At 36.7% G+C, this 17,449-nt stretch overlaps 1 protein-coding gene across 6 annotated transcripts in view; it reads left to right on the top strand.

Annotated features, from left to right (window-relative positions):
- The window catches only part of RIC8B (RIC8 guanine nucleotide exchange factor B), a 103,419-nt gene that overhangs the window by 50,388 nt on the left and 35,582 nt on the right, over positions 1–17,449 (top strand). For all 6 annotated transcript variants that reach the window (XR_011483036.1, XR_002312087.2, XR_002312086.2 and 3 more), the window contains exons 5-7: positions 4,896–5,124; positions 5,859–5,954; positions 12,052–12,196. Coding sequence is in view for 2 of the 6 variants with exons in the window: in XM_020883546.2 (XP_020739205.2) it covers positions 4,896–5,124; positions 5,859–5,954; positions 12,052–12,196 (470 nt within the window). In the remaining 4 variants the exon portion in view is untranslated. The remainder of the gene's footprint in view (positions 1–4,895; positions 5,125–5,858; positions 5,955–12,051; positions 12,197–17,449) is intronic.

The raw sequence follows: 17,449 nt of genomic DNA, 5'->3' as shown, positions 1-17,449 counted from the left end.
TTTGCTTTAAAAACTTATTCTTAAATTTAAAAAACATTTTTCTTTAAATTTATTTTTATCTTATAAGTTGCTCTGATAAATTATGTGTTAGCTCTACTGTAAATAAGAAGGAATGTCCCTAGAGCCACAGACAGATTTATATTTATTTCTAAAAGGCTTTCCTTGGAGATTGAGGTTGCTGCTGACATGACAGTTTATATGGACTGGCCTTGCATGTCCCTTTAATCAGAATTAAAGTGATTAGTATCATTTGAGCAGTAATGACTCTTAAGCTAATCCATTTAAATGCAGAAAAACTGTACCAGCCTCAAAGGGTTATTTTAAGAACCTTATTAGAATTGTAATGTCTACTGAATTCTTCCCAGTTGTAGTGGCTCTGAAAACTGTGTGTGTGTAGTTAAAAGCATCATTTTAAAGATAAATCAGAATGTTTCATATTTCAACATCTCATTCCATTTTAACCTTTATTTTGTAAATTTGTTTTTGCTTTTTTTTTTTAAGAAGAAAAATGTAATGAAATAAGTAAACCTAGATAGTGTGGTGGATGGTTATGCATTGTCAGCAAACTCAAACGATTGTAATAGTGATTAAATGAGAAATTAGTAAAGCCACCCCTCCCTGGTATGGAGTAAGTTCTCAGTAAAGAGGGGAGAAGCTGCTCCTGCCAGCACCACAACCCTACTGCCACTGCTGCTTCTGTTACTGTTATTATAATGAGCATATTGGCTTTGAGATCCAATATTTCATTCTAAATCTCTTCTTTAAAGTTTCTTCAATTTTGATATTTTGTTTAGAAAGCTGTTTCTTTGTATATATTGTGATTGTGTAGTGAAATCTCTTTTCTGTTAATCTAAGATTTTATCAAGCCATATGCTTGGCAGGCATGTCAGGAGCCTGCTAAGGTGCTCTGGGAGACAAGTGAGTAAAAATATGGCTTAGCAGCAGCTTTTTCTGATACGTTGTCTCTGTTAAGACATTGCCTTTCTTTTTTCCCCTAGAGAAATCAGGAGGACATGGACATAGAGATAAAATGAGTTAGCTGACAAAGACAACTGACCTTGACATCAACTTTATTACCACTTATCTGAATTTTATATAGTTTCTAAAATCTATATGTTCTATTTCATTTCCTTTTGTCTGTATTTATGGTAAAAAGTAAATTGTTGGTATGATCCACCTTTGTGGCTCCATTAAAGGACATCCTAATTCTGTCTAACTCTGCTATCTGCCTGAGAGTATTTTCAGCCCTCTTGTCCATAATCAGTAAGCTTATGCTAAACACTTAGCCAAAAAAAAAAAAAGAAGAAGAAGAGTTGCTTGTGGATGTGGTTGTGGTTTTGTTTTATTTTGGAGAGAAGGGGGAAGATGGGGATGGCCTGCATGCTAGAGAAGAAAGGAGAGGGAAGGACCAGATCTGATTTAATTTCCTTCAACTTCTCAGCCTAATTCTTTCACTCAACACATTGGCATCTACAAAGATTTCTTTCTTTTTTTTTTTTGTATCCAAAAGTGCCAGTGTGTATTTGAAAAGTACTTGCTTCCTTGCTTTTTTTGTTGTTCTTTGTTTAGACCAATTCATTTTATCTCACATATTTAAGGGGACAGTTTAGCACCTAATGACACCTCATTACAGTGCTAAGCATAATGTCTTTTTTTCCCTAGCTTTACCTAGTCATAATTGACATATAACATTATGTGCATTTAAGGGGTACAGTGTGCGGATTTGATACACATATTACAAATACAAAATGTTAAAAAATAAGCATAATGTCTCACACATGGCAGACTTTTGATAAATGTTTGAAAATTGGAACATTTCATTTTGGTTTATGTTTATAAACTGAGTACTTGCTGTGTGTTAGACACTATGTTGAGCTCTAGAGGCAACAGAGATAGAGTATGACCTTTGTTCTCCAAGGCTCACCAACTAAGTTGATGAGTTGTAGTTTTGAGTACGGTAATGTGGGCAGACCTCACCTAGATGGTATCATTTCAGCGAAGACTTAAAGGAAGTGAGGGAATGAGTGAGCCCTTTGACTGTGTGGGGAAAGGGCGGTCCAGGAAATAGCACAGAAGCAAAGGCCCCAGGGCAGGAGCAGTGGCAGGTGTGAAGAACTGCCGAGAAGTTTGTGTGGCTAAACCACCATACACATGTCCCTTTACCCTCTTGAATTTTACTCTCAGACCTTTTATCACCTTCTACTCAGTTGCGCTTTATTGTTTTGACTGATCTCTACATGCTAGAAAATGAGCTCCAGAAGGGGAGGGATTTACCTCTGTTTTCTTCATAATACCAGTCTAAAAATGCCTGGCATAAGTAATTAATAATTACTGAATTGAGTTAGATTAAGGTAAACTTAGGTATTTACCTCTGAAAATCTTTTGGAGATCTTGAGATTCATATAAGTAGATTTTCCAGCCATGAAAAAAGGTATGTGAGCTCCCAATATAAAGAAGATACATTTGACCAGAAAAGTTTGCTAACAGCTGTAGGTCTGCTTATACTGTTATCATGCTCCTCAGTGTCATCTGGTATTAAATTATGTTTAGCCCAGCGATTGATACAGGACTGGATTTCAGATTGCCTCCCTTCTCCCACAACTAACAAGACTTTAATCAGAGCATTAAAGAGCTCTAAATAGGCCCTGCTTTTGAATCTGCATATCAGGAGGGGGCTGGGAGCTTGAGTGGGAGGATGTCATGTCCCAGTGATTAATGATCTCTAGGAGGCTGAAAAGGGGAGAGTAATATACACAGTATTTCTACCCCCTGGAGTAGGAATGCAAACACCATTGTGCAGATCTGTGCATAGTCACTGACTTCCTGGTAGCTGGAGAATTTCATACACTCTTCTACCACAAATAAAACTGTCAGAGAAGTGACAGAACTCAAAAAGCTGGCTTTCCTTACTTAAAAAGAATAGCTCAAACACAGTGAGCCAGAAAATTAATTTTGTAGTTGTTTGGTAACCCAGTTGTTCAATAAGAAACGAGAAAATGGAACCTTTTCTTGAAAAGCCTAAAACCTCCAAATATTTGTGGACTCAAACTCTACATTTGATTTTTTAAATTTACCAAATTCCTAGAAACTGCTAATTTTAGATGAATTTAAAGGGAAGCAGTCCTTTATTATGTAATGCATCACCTTAAACTTTTCAGTGTGGTCTCAGTGGTAGATGCCAGCCTATTGCCGTCTGTGTTGGAAAAAATACCAGTAACATTTCAAAATGGATTTTATGGTTTTAGAAATTAATTAAGAAGAGTTCTATTTTTTTTTTACCCCCAGTACATCTATGATATCTAATAATAGTTCTTAAATGTTTAAGTTAGGAGCAATATTTTTATCTATAGATAATTATCTACAGATAATTGCAAAAATTTTCAAAGGAAGGCTTGAGGGAAAACTATTGTATTTCAGCCAATTGTGATCATTTACAAATAATCAAAAAGAGACTTTGTTGAATAGTAGTAGCAGTGATAGCAGCAGCAGCAGCTGTAGTAGGTTCTTTGTGGGTAGAACCAAGTAACTTGTATTTTATCAGAAACCATTCATTCATAGGACTTGTTAAATTATTTTTCTTCTTGGTTCTGATTTTTTTGATGCCCTTTAACCACTTACTGTTCTCCATTGTCTACTTTTTAAACCTGGAGTTCTTACAAAATTTTTTTCCCATAATATAAAAAGAAAGAAAAGAAATACCCATTCTTAGGGAAATGCAGCCACACTTCAGGGCAGAGGAGAGAAAATATTTTGTATTTTATTTCTGTTTTGTTGTTTTATTTTTTATTTTTGAGGGTGTCACTATAATCTAAATTAAAAGAAACTACTGTGGAATAAATTAAGACCGCATCAGTTAGATTAAGCCCTGAATTTGGTTTCCAAGTGGTTAGACTTTTAAATTGCATTTGCAAGAGTTTATTTTTAGTCAGGATGTGGTTATTTTTAGATCTGCTTCTCTGTCACTAGGAAATGTAATGCCTGTCTCTCCATTGTTGTTTATCAGGAAGTTCTGAGGCACAGGCTTTTAAGATCCAGTTAGCGCAGAACACCACCTCTCCTTTTAAATGAAAAAATATGAAATAATACCTGAAGGAAAATATATTAAATAAGAGCATGTCTGATTTTTAAATTGTTAATGTCATTTTAGTCTCTTGCACATCAAGAAGCGGAACAAAGTTTTTAGGGAATACCAAAAAATACAAGGTTTGGGTTCCCCCTACTGGTGCACATGCCAGGCTCCTGATTCCATTGACACATAGCGAGAAAGGCCTCAGGGAATGAAGATTTGAAATAGCTACATTGGCCTCTTTTAAAGAAATCTGGGGATGAGAGAGGGAGAAAATGCACCGTTTACCATTTTCGGCAAATGTCTTACGAAAAAGGGGATGATCTAAAAATTGTATTTCTACATCTAGGAAGGACAAAACTTAATCCTGCAATATTTGATTCTTAATGCTGTTGCCGCCGTGATAAGCTGCTTATATACAGTGCTTCTCAAATGCTTTATGTTGTAATCTAAGGAATAATAAAACACCAGTGGATCCACAAAAGGATTTAAAACCCCAAGGAAAAACTGCAAGACTAGTATTGTATCATAATAAAAGTAAAGAGCTAGTGTTAAAGCTCACTAATTCCTATTTTAGCATTTCAGAAAGTGACATGACATCATGTGATTGTGTATGTCCATTTAGCATCTGTTCTTTCTAATTTGCCATGTGTGTATTTGAAACAATTCTCTTTATTTTCTGTCTCTTAGTCAGTAAATGCCAAATAATATTAAAGGCTTATTTTGAAAAAGAAGAATTTTAATTGACTCCTAAAAGTCTTACTATGTTTGCATTTTAAAGGACTATTCAAATCAAATTAAAATATTGTCTTTTTAAATTGCTTTTCAGCAATGCAGTCAACCTTTTAAGCAATGTTCCGGTCTCTTGTTTGGATGTTCTCATTTGTCCATTAACCCATGAAGAAACAGCCCAAGAAGCAACGACTCTAGATGAACTGCCCAGTGATAAAACAGCTGAGAAAGAAACAGTTTTGAAAAGCAATACCATGGTATACAATGGTATGAATATGGAAGCCATTCATGTCTTACTCAATTTTATGGAAAAGAGAATAGACAAGGTAATACTGATAAAATGGAGAAGATGCTTCTAAAGAATGTAATTGTACACATATACAGACATCACAGGATGTGATTTTTGAATCTTAAATTTTTTATAGCTGATATCCTGAATAATTATTTATACTCTGGAAAGCTTTTTATTTACCATAAATGACAAACTGCTGAAACCAAGTGAATTTATTTGTTTAAAGCTGAAAATTGTGTTGATGTGACACCAAAATTGTGACTAGTGCCTGAAAACAAAGGAAAAAGTAATTTTCTAGTGTAGGTATTTTATAAGTTCTAGAAGTAAAAATTATCCCCCTCCCAAAATTGATGATAAATACTTTCCATAACACCCAAAAGACATCTTTAAAGGAAAATTGCCACTGTAAGCTGCTTATTTTCTCCTTTCTGATCACTGTCTTTGTCAAGTAACTATATTAAAAGGCAGAAAGTTAGTCTGGGTCGGTCATGAAAACCTTTGCTGCCTTTCAGCCCATTGTCTGAGCCAGTGAGAATCCTATAAAATGCAGGAAAAATCAAGAAGGATACAAATAAGCATTAGTAAGCATGATGATAACTCATGAAATAGAAATTTTTTAAGAAAATAATTTGTAAAATAGTTTTTACAGCTTTGGTAACATAAAATATCTCCCCCTCAAAAAGAGGAGTGTTAATATACTCAGTTATATGAAGAAAAGTAATACTGTTATAAACTAATCTAATGCGGCATGTATGGTTTTCTTTGTAGGGAAGCAGCTATAGAGAGGGTCTTACTCCAGTTCTCAGCTTGTTAACAGAGTGTTCCCGAGCCCATCGAAACATCAGAAAATTTCTCAAAGATCAGGTAACTGTTTAATGCATATTTCATCTCAAAGTTAATCTTCTTATGTGTATTTTTTAACATAAAATCAATGAATTGAATTCTTTCACAGTGATTTCCTTTCAGAATGTCAGAAACCCAAAAACTTAAGTGTTAATCTTTGAAATCTTCCTAATCCAGAAATAAGTGACCCTGTATATTTTTTAAGTCATTCATTCATTTACTCAACAAATGTTTATTGAGATTTGTGTGCTGTGTTCTAAGCCTTGAAATACAAATGAAGTCTTTGCCTTGTGGAGTTTCCCTTATAGTAGGGGGATTAAAAAGTAAACAAATAAGTATCTTGATACAATGGCAAGTAGTGATAAGTGTTCTGAAGAAAGATACAGAGGAAGGGAAAACTTAAGGGAATAAGGAAGAGCTTCTCTTGAGAAAATTTGAGCAGAAACTTGGATAAGTATGAAAAGGATCTTTGAAAATATCTAGAAGAGGATATTCTCTGAGAATAGTTCTGGGAATATTCTGGAAGAGGAATGCACCAGAGAGAACGAGTTCAGAGTTTCTGGATGAGAGGATATTTTGGTATGCTTAAGAAAAAGCAGAAAAGCTAGACAATGTTGTGCCAGAGGGAGAGTGCTGGATAAAGTACGAGAGGTAAGCAAGAATCAAACAATGTAAGGTTGTGTAGGACTTTCAGTTTTCTTCTAAGTGATATGGGAAAGCACTGGATGGATTTGAGAAGGGAAGTGGTGTGACCTCACTTATATTTAAAGATATTCTGGCTACTAGATAGGCCAGAGGAGTGTGAGTAGATGTGAGGAGACCATCCCAAAAGAGAACTGATGCTGAAGGTTATGATGGTAGTAGTTAGAGTTGATGGTAAGAAATCATCTTCCTACCTCTGCGTCTACTGTCTGTCTGTACCACTATATCCTGTGTCTCCCCTCTGTCACAGGGAATGAACTGTCCCTGCTTCCTTCTGTGGCCAGCCTCTGTGCTCATATCCTGGAACCCTTTCCCTCTCACCTCAAGAACTCTGCTCCTACATTCTCTTTCTTCTCATCTTTTTTTTTTTTTTTAAATGTATTGGATCATTTTTGTCTGTACCCAAACACATCTCCCATCTTACAGGCAGAAAAACCTTCCCTTAATCCCACTTCTCAAGCTGCCTCCCCATTTCTCTGCTGTTCTTCATGCAGTGTTCCTCAGGAGAGTTTTCTGTGCTCACCTTCTCTCTCCTTTTTGCTCATTTTGATTCTCTTGTGAACCCCCTGAAATTAGGTTTTCATACTTTCCAGTCCACTACAGAGGTGTTTATCAAAAGTCATCAACCCAATATTGCCAGATCTAATAGTTCTCAAATCTTTTTTTAAATTTCCCAATACCATTTTGATATAATTAAGTATTCCCTCCTTTTTGAAGTAATTTCTTCACTTGGTTTCTTGGACACAACAGGGAACCTCTTCTTTGCAGTGTTCTGAGTTCCCCAAGACAGTGTTATCTTTGTCTCTATGTCTGTTCTCTTGTTGATCTCATTTAACAATCTTGGTTTTGAAAATCTTCTATTTGCCAATGGCTCCCAAATTTCTATCTCTAGCCGTGATTGTCCCCTAAACTCTCCAGACTTATATAATGTATGCCTACCTATCTCCTCCCCTTAGATGTAGGTATCTTAAGTTTAACATATCCGAAACGAATCTCTTGACTCTCATCCCTCTATCTTCTCCTTCTTTTCTCATTCAATACATGGCACCACCATTCACCCCATTGTTTATTGTCATGTAGAATTTCTCTTAATAAATGAACTAGGTTCATTTTTCTCTGTATGTTTATGGTCAAGATTTAATAAGCACTTTGGTCTGTGTAGAGCATATTAATAGATATTGCTGATAAGGAGAGATTAGAAAGTAGGTACTCGTATCTTTGAAGAATTTATAGTCCATTAGAGGACTGCTGCTGCTGCTGCTAAGTCACTTCAGTCGTGTCCGACTCTGTGCGACCCCTTAGACGGCAGCCCACCAGGCTCCACCGTCCCTGGGATTCTCCAGGCAAGAATACTAGAGTGGGCTGCCATTTCCTTCTCCAATGCATGAAAGTGAAAAGGGAAAGTGAAGTCGCTCAGTTGTGTCCAACTCTTCAAGACCCCATGGACTGCAGCCCACCAGGCTCCTCTGCCCATGGGATTTTCCAGGCAAGAGTACTGGAGTGGGTTGCCATTGCCTTCTCCGATTAGAGGACTAGGTATCATCAAACATGAATAATCGTTTAAGCAAAATAAATTAGATAACTGAATTAAGGTCATTTCCAAGTTTGATTATTTTAAGACATCTGTTCTGACTAGAAAGACTTAGTGAAGAATAATACATGAAAATATTTTGTGTCCTATATTTTAGCTTTTCACATAGGAGATCCACTTTCCACTAAACTGTGTAGATTTTGCTATCTCTAAGCAGGATACCCCAAATATATCCTGTTTGTTAAACAGATTCTTTATATGAAGGCCTTGGTCTATACATTATGTAGGCACAAAAGACTGTGAGACCCACTGTTTGTCCTCAAAGAAATACTGCAGTACAAAGGAGACATAACAAGTAAAAAGTTAACTAGAGAAGGATAAATGGCACAATACAAAAATCAACTTTCCTTCTGAGGAAGATGTACTCTAGACTATGATGATCAAGAAGGGCAGAACCTCAAGTAACAGATGATTAGTTCTGGTAACAGTGTAAATGGAACCATGGCTAATTAGTTATTGTTCCCAGTGGTTAATACCTGCTTAAATCTACCTTGTGCATACCCAAAGTAAATTGGTCTTGAATATTCAGTATTTGGGCAGGTAGAAAGAGAACAGATGGTAGAAATTACTGATTCGGGTTGGATTAGTCTGGAGAGGCATATAGAAGAGATGAAGATTCCATGGGTTTGAAAAAAGAACTGGACAAGATTTCTCAAAAGAAAAAATTTAATGAAAAGTAGTATTTGGGGGGAAATAGAAATTTTGGAGAAAAATGATCCATTGGAGAAGGAAATGGCAACCCACTCCAATATTCTTGCCTGGAGAGTCCCATGGACAGAGGAGTGGGACATGCTACAGTCCATGCAGTCACAAGAGTCAGATACGACTTAGCGACTAAACCACCACCACCACCAGAAATGATCCAGACTTATGCAGTTTGTGTGAGCATGATATATAACAATAAAAACTACAAAATTTCTTGTTTTAAAGAACTGAAAACATAGCTAATAAAATTTTTGTGTGATAACCTTTATTAATAGATACTATGCTCTGGAACTGTAGGTACATACTACATGAAATCACTTGTTTCATGTCTCATTTCTCTAGAAATGGGAGATAAACTCAGTAGGGTTAGCTGAATCAAATAATAAGAATTTACTGTGTAATTATTTTATGCTTACAGGGCACAAATAGCAATTTGCTCTGTCCTGCCAGAGATATTGAAATATGGATTCTATATACACTTGGGTAGATTATTTAGTTTTCTGAGATTTCATTTCTGATTTTTTTTTAAACCTCCTGATACATGATAGGCACTTAGTATAGAAAGAAATAAAGAAGGAAGGAAAGAAATCAGCTGAATGGATTAAATAAAAATAATATGCACATAAAGAGTCTGGCATAGTAAATTATAACTTGACTTGTGTCTACCTTCATTTCCTAGCATAGTGCCTCACCTATAGAAGGTACTTTTAAAAAGTTACTTGAGTTAATTCATTCTTCCTTCAGACAGAAAATATTTATCGAAACCTGTAATATGCCAGGCACTGAGAGTGGTAAACAAAACAGAAAGAAATCCCTGCCCCCAGACTCTTGTGGAAGAAGGTAGACAGTTAAGAAAGAAATGTATACTGTGTCAGGTGGTGATCAGTGCTGTGAGGAAGGCTAGACCAGGAGCAGGGGATGAGAAAGATAATGCTGAAGGTGAATTCCTTTGGGTGATCAAGGATTGTCTTTCTGTAAATGATATTTGAACAGAGACCTGAAGAAAAGTAAGGGAATGAGCCAAGCCACTTTCTAGAAAAAGGGTTTCTGGGCAAAGAGAGCAGCAAATGCAAAGACCATGAGGCAAGAAAATGCTCAGTGAGTTTAAGGAGTTCCATCTGTGAAAGTGTAGCAATGTGAGCAAGAAATTGTCAGAAAAGTAGCAGGAAGACACATTATGTGAAACCCAAGGAATCTGCAAGGATCCGGACTTTTACTATGCATAAGATGAGAGGCCATGGGAACTGGAGGACTTTGAGAAGAGGAATGACATGAACTGACTTTCAAAGGATCATCCTAACTGCTCTGTAGAGAATAGATCATAGAAGGACCAGAATGGAAGCCGGGATGACTTAGGAGACTGTGGGAACAGTTCAGGTGAAAAATACTGGTACCTTGAATTTAGTAATACTAGAGGAGGTAGTGAGAAGTGGTCAGGTTGTGGATATAATGCAAGGGTAGGGCCAAAATAATTTGCTGATGGACTGGATGTGGGATGTGAAAGAGAGGAATTAAGACTGTTTGCAGTAAACAGTTGGAAGAGTGTGCTGAGTCACTTCGGTCATGTCCAAGTCTTTGCGACCCTGTGGACTGCAGCCTGTCAGGCTTCTCTGTCCATGGGATTCTCCGGGCAAGAATACTGGAGTGGGTTGCTATGCACTTCTCCAGGGAATCGTCTCAACAGGGATCGAACCTGATTCTCTTATGTCTCCTGCATTGGCAGGCAGTTCTTTAACAATAGCGCCACCTGGGAAGCCCAGGTTGGAAGAATAGACTTTCCATTTAATGAGATGGAAAACTGTGAAGAAACAACTTTGTTGGGAGCTTCAATATCTGTTCAGGACATACTAAATTTGAGAAGCTTTTTAAAGTCTGGGGGTCATGGAAGAAATCAAGATAGAGATACACTTTAGGGAGTTAGCAGTACATATAAATCCATAAAACTGGATGAGATCACCAACAGAGAGTGAAAATAGTAAAGAAATGTTGCCCAAGAACTCAACCCTTGAGTATTCCAACAGTTAAAAAACAAGAGGAAAGGGATTTCCATGGCAGTCCAGTGGCTAAGACTCCATGCTAGCAATACAGGGAGCCCAGGCTTGATCCGTGATCAGGGAACTAGATCCCACATGCTCCCACTAAGTATCCAGCATGCCACAACTAAAGATTCCATGTGCCGCAACTAAGACCCAGCACAGCCAAAAATATTTTTTAAAGAACAAGAGAATAAAAAAGAATTGGCTCAGAGGCTAAGATGAAGCAAGCAGTAAAATAATAGGAGAACCAATAGAGGAAGGGTCTAGGTGAGTGAGTGAGTTATCAAACAGACAAACCAAGCAAGTTTTGTAACTCCTCTGGGGGCCAGTCTGTATGATAGGAATGACAGTGTTGATACCACCTGCCTTGTGTGGTGACTGTGAGGGTTGATTACAGAGCATGTATGTATATCATCTATTACAGCAGCTAGCACATAGGAAGTACTCAATAATTAATAACCATTTTATTATAAAGAAAACAACTAGAAAACATATGTACAGGGTTTTTTTGTTTTGTTTTGTTACTAATGAAAATGTTGCAGGAATTAAAAGAAAGAAAAAAATCAATGAGTCAGGGTATTAAAGAAGTCTCTGAGGGAGAAAGGGAAATTTGACCCAGACTTTAAAATGGATTTTGGTAGAGGCAGCTGAGGCATCCCAAGGTGCTGAGATGAGCAAACACCCAGGAATGGATTTGAATATGTCATGGTAGTCAGGGAAGAGCTGTTTCTCTTCAGATGAAGTTTCATTGTGAAATGAAATCATACGAGGTTTGGTTTTGTTGTTGTTGTTTCAGTTCAGTTCAGTCGCTCAGTCGTGTCTGACTCTTTGCCACCCCATGAACTGCAGCATGCCAGGCCTCCCTGTCCATCACCAACCCCTGGAGTTTACTCACACTCATGTCCATTGAGTCAGTGTTGTTGTTTCATTTTATTTTATTTGGAAAACTATTTTTTTAATGTTTGTTCTACTCCTACAAAACTAAACTTGGTAGACATTATAAGAAAAGACTAGTTGGATGGTACCATTCTTACTTAATCTAGCACTTAAATGATTGATGATGGTTTTGCATTTGTGCCATTAGGTTTTACCACCATTGAGGGATGTGACAAATCGACCTGAAGTTGGCTCAACTGTGAGAAATAAGCTGGTGCGCCTCATGACACATGTTGACCTGGGAGTCAAGCAAATTGCTGCTGAATTCCTTTTTGTCCTTTGCAAAGAGAGAGGTAGGTTAAACTCTTTGCCCTCTACTTTTTCACCTTTCTGAGGGTATTTGGGAAATGTTTCTGTTTTTAGTGGCCATCTTGTTCTGCTCTTTTCAGAACTTACTGTCTGTCTGTTCCATTAGAGGGTTTTAGGAGATAATAAAAATTAATGATTTAAAAGCTTTTCTATACACTTCTGAATTTATTGAGGCATGCAGACAGATATACTACTAAACACACTCACATTTAAACTTTGCCTCCTGTATCCTTAACCCAGACTTCTTAATCCTTAGGAGTCAGGACCTGGAGTCATTATGAAGAATCTACTTATGTAATTAAGGTGCTACTATTTTGATAACCAGGCAAAGGATTAGGTTAGTTCCTCTTTTTAATTTCTCTTGGAATTAAAGCTACAGGAGTTTTGATCTCTTCATTTCTTCTTTAATCAATAAAAAGTTATTGAATGTGAGCTATAAATGCTTAAGATACATCCTTTACCCTTGAGTTAATGGTAAGACAAAAGTAAAAAGAAATTAAAAACTATACTATACTATAATAAATGCTATTCTATAAGTTCATATAAAGTGACTGTCTTCTGAAATACATCTAACAATTTAAATTATTGGGTTATTTTGCTCTGCAAAAGTTCTCCAAACAAGAACTTTAACCAAGTTATTCAGGGATTTTTACCTATTTCTTTCTTCATCTCCTGGTTTATAAAAGTACTAGTAAAAGTCCCAACTAAGCAGATTTTATATTCCACTTTTTAAAGTACCTCAGTTTTGTGAGATAGATAACTTAGAGGTGAGAAACTTCACTCACTTCTCTAAAAATCTTCCATCAGTTGAATTCTTTTCTCCCTCACCAGTTTTACTGGGGTATATTTGACATATAAAATTGTATATATTTAAAGTATACAACATGATAATTTGATATACATATACACTGTGAAATGATCTACTACTGTCATGTGAATTAACACATTCACCACCTCACACAATTACGTGTGTGTGTGTGTGGTGAGAACACTCAAGATTTCCTGTCTTAGCAACTTTAAAGTGTACAACAGGGTATTATTAACTATAGTCATCATGCTGTACATTAGATCCCCAGAAATTATTAATCTTATAACTGAACTTATTCATTTTATAAATTGTACCCTTTGACCAGATCTCCTTGTTTCCCTACCCTCTACCCTCTGGTAATCACTACTCTCTGTTTCTATGAGTTTGAATTTTTTTTCAGGTTCTACTTATAAGTGAGTTCTACAGTATTTATCTTTCTCTGTCTGGCTTATTGACTTAGCATAAATATTCTCTAAGTTCATCCATGTGTTGCAAATAGCAAGATTTCATCTTTGTCGTGGCTGAATAATGTTCCATTTTATGTACAGTTCACCATTGACCATGAGTTTGAACTGCTTGGGTTCACTTAGATGTGGATGTTTTTTAAATAAATACACACTATAGTACTACATGACCCATGATAGGTTAGGTCCACAGTTGGTTGGGTCTGTGGAAAGTAGACTATAAAATTATATCCAGATTTTCGGCTGCATGAAGAGTGGACATCCCTAACCCTGGGATTCTTTAAGGGCCAACTCCGTGTGTCTTATCTGTTCTTCTGTTGGTGAATACTTAGCTTTTCTCCATTTCTTGGCTATTGTGAAAAATGCTGCTGTGAACGTGGGAGCTGAGCTCTCTTTTAGTTATTACTTCATTTCCTTTGAATATATTTCCAGAAGTGGGGTGCTGGATTATATTGTGGTTCTATATTTAATTTTTTAGTAACCTCCACTACTGTTTTCCCACCAACAGTTGTTCTTCAGTCACTAAGTCATGTCCAGCTCTCTGTGACCTCACAGACTGCAGCACACCAGGCTTCCCTGTCCTTCATAATCTCCCGGAGTTTGCTCAGATTCAATTTCATTGAGTCAGTGATGCTATCTGACCATCTCATCCTCTGCCGCCCTCTTCTTTTGCCTTCAGTCTTTCCCCAGCATCAGGGTCTTTTCCAGTGAGTCAGCTGTTCGCATCAGGTGGCCAAAGTATTGGAGCTTCAACTCCATCAGTCGTTCCAGTGAATACTCAGGATTGATTTCCTTTAAGATTGACTGGTTTGATCTCCTTGCACTTCAGAGGACTCTCAAGAGTCTTCTCCAGCACCACAATTCAAAAACATCAATTCTTTGGCTCTTGGCCTTCTTTGTGGTTCAACTCTCACATCTGTACATGACTCTTGGAATAGTAACTAGTAGCTACACCAATTTCCATTCCCACCAACAGTGTAAAAGGGTTTTGTCTTTGCCGCATCCCCGCCACATCCCTGTATATCTTGTTTTTGATAAAAGCCATTCTAACAGATGTGAGATGATCTCTCATTGTGTTTTAATTTGGCTTTTCCCTGATGAGTAGTGACATTTAACACCATTTCATGTACCTGTTGGGCACCTGTATGCCTTTGGAAAAGTGTCTATTCAGGTTCTTTGCCTAATTTTTAATTGAATTGTTTGGGAACTTTTGTTATTGAGTTGGATTCATTGAATTCTTAACCGTCATTTCTGACTAATTGATACAACCACTTAAGTTACTGCTAAGATAGTATATTAATAAGATCAATATCACTATAGTGATAATAAACACAACTATTGCAGTATCATGTGTCAAACATTCTAAGCCATAATCTCATTTCATTCTCATTAGGACTGTAATGTAAATATTATTTTTATTCAATATCATAAATGAGGCAAGGGTTTTATCCAAGGTCATGCAGTTGCTTAAAGCTAAGCCTGAATTTGGGTCCTATCTTTCCATTCTGCCATATTCCTCTCCTAATACAATTGACCCATAATGCAATACAAATGAACAACATGGGTTTGAACTGCTGTCCATGGTCTACTTATATGCAGATAAATATATACTACAGTACTGTGTGATCCACAGTCAGTTTAACTCACAGATGTGGAACTGCAAGTATGGAGGGCCAACTATAAGGTTATGGGAGGATTTGCAACTGCTTGAAGGGCCATCATCCCTAATACCTGTGTTGTTCAAGAGTCACCAGTAATTATCCTCAACTGTTCTCATAGACTAGCTCATTTAACATCTGCTCTTTTAAGCAGTTCAATTATTTCTATGAAAAAAGATCCCATATCGTAAAATTAAGTGATTGGAATAGTGCCTTGCATTTAGTAGTCTGTAAGTACTTGCTGAATTGAATCAATTTTTCTGAGATCAGAAATTAGCTGTTTTTCAAGTATAATTGTGTGTGTGTGTGTGTGTGTGTGTGTGTGTGTGTATACACACACATAAATCTAAACCACACATGTGTATGTATTCATTAAAAAATGTTTATCAAAATATACATCAAAATCTTATCCATTGGTACCTCTAAGTAGTAGAATGCCTGGAGATTTTTTTTTAGTTCTCTGTATTTTATAGTTTTCTACAATGAGCATGCTTTTCTTGTGTACTTGTAAAGTTTTTAAGAGGGGAAAAATGAAGTTTATTTCATCTGTAATTAAAATCTAAATATATATAACATCTAATTACATATCTAAATACATATATTACCTAAATACATAAATTGCATTTCTAAATATACATCTAAATAATTTTATAAATCTAAATATAGTTCAGTCGCTCAGTCATGTCCGACTCTTTGCGACCCCATGGACTGCAGCAAGCCAGGCCTCCCTGTCCATCACCAACTCCCAGAGCTTACTCAAACTCATGTCCATGGAGTTGGTGATGCCATCCAACCATCTTATCCTCTCTCATCCCCTTCTCCTGCCTTCAATCTTTCCCAGCATCGGGGTCGTTTCAGATGAGTCAGTTCTTCACATCAGGTGGCCAAAGTATTGGAGTTTCAGCTTCAGCATCAGTCCTCCCAATGGACATTCAGGACTGATTGCCTTTAGGGTGGACTGGTTGGATCTCATTGCTGTCCAAGGGACTCTCAAAAGAGTCTTCTCCAACATCACAAAACCATCAATTCTTTGGCGTTCAACTTTTTTTGTAGTCCAACTCTCACATCCATACATGACTACTAGAAAAACCATAGCTTTGACTAGATGGACCTTTGTTGGCAAAGTAATGTCTGCTTTTTAATATACTGTCTAGGTTGGTCACAACTTTTCTTCCAAGGAGCAAGTGTCTTTTATATATAAATGTATATATATAAATATAATCAATCACCTCACGTATGTGTTACTGTCATAACACATATTGTATATACATTTAAAATGAATTTGTTAATTGTTTTTTATTTGAAATGGTTAACTTTGTTCCCCCAGGACCCAGTATTCGAGGTTTCATAGTCCTAACTTTGAGCCCCAAACGCATGTTAGCAAAACTTTATCTTTTTCATTTGATCTTTAATAATTATTTATACTCATCTGCTTTTCCTTCCAGTTAGACTTTAATAGTAAAAATGTTCTTCTGGAATACAAATTTGCTTATTCAAAATTTGAATACTTTTGAGGTAGACCCTGGGAATACAAAGGTATACATGATAAACAGGGTCTCTCCCCTCAGTATTATTTACTTTCTTTATCAAGGATTACAAATTCAGATGACTACAAAATTAATAAAGTAAGTCAAATGGATGGAACATAAGATGATCAATGAAACCTGGCACTTAGCTATTGTTGGGGAGACAGTGGGTTGGGAGTGGAGGAGCAAGGGGAATGTGGGGGACTGGAAAGAGGACCTTGCTGCTATTTAGCTCCAGCTGCTTGTTACCATGAAGGGACATGTGGCCAATATTACCAAATCATCCAGATTTTTCAAGAGGAGCCAGGACTCTGGATTTTTACATAAAATTCCTCAGTTTTTAAATGCTGACAACTAAATCTAATTTATAATTCTAATTCAAAACCACCAAAAAGTTTGTAGTCCATATTCAACTTACAAGTCATCATAAGATTTTGGAGCTTGGGTTGGGTTTGGAGACAGATTATATCACAATAAAATAAATTTAAAATAAAAAATAAAATAATTTATCAGAGTGATTGAACTTGCCTCTTAAAGATTAATGTCTTTAAGCTGAGTTTGAAAGTTAAGTTACCATGATCCAGGCACAAAGGTCAACCCTATATGCAAAACAGAAAAAGAGACACAGATGTGCAGAGCAGACTTTTGGACTCTGTGGGAGAAGGCGAGGGTGGGATGTTTCGAGAGATCAGCATCAAAACATGTATATTATCTAGGGTGAAACAGATCACCAGCCCAGGTTGGATGCATGAGACAAGTGCTCGGGCCTGGTGCACTGGGA

This window comes from Odocoileus virginianus, chromosome 23, assembly GCF_023699985.2.
Source record: "Odocoileus virginianus isolate 20LAN1187 ecotype Illinois chromosome 23, Ovbor_1.2, whole genome shotgun sequence".
In the NCBI taxonomy this organism is placed as follows: domain Eukaryota; kingdom Metazoa; phylum Chordata; class Mammalia; order Artiodactyla; family Cervidae; genus Odocoileus; species Odocoileus virginianus.
Note: the sequence above shows the minus strand (reverse complement) of the source record. Positions and strands in the feature narration are given on the sequence as shown.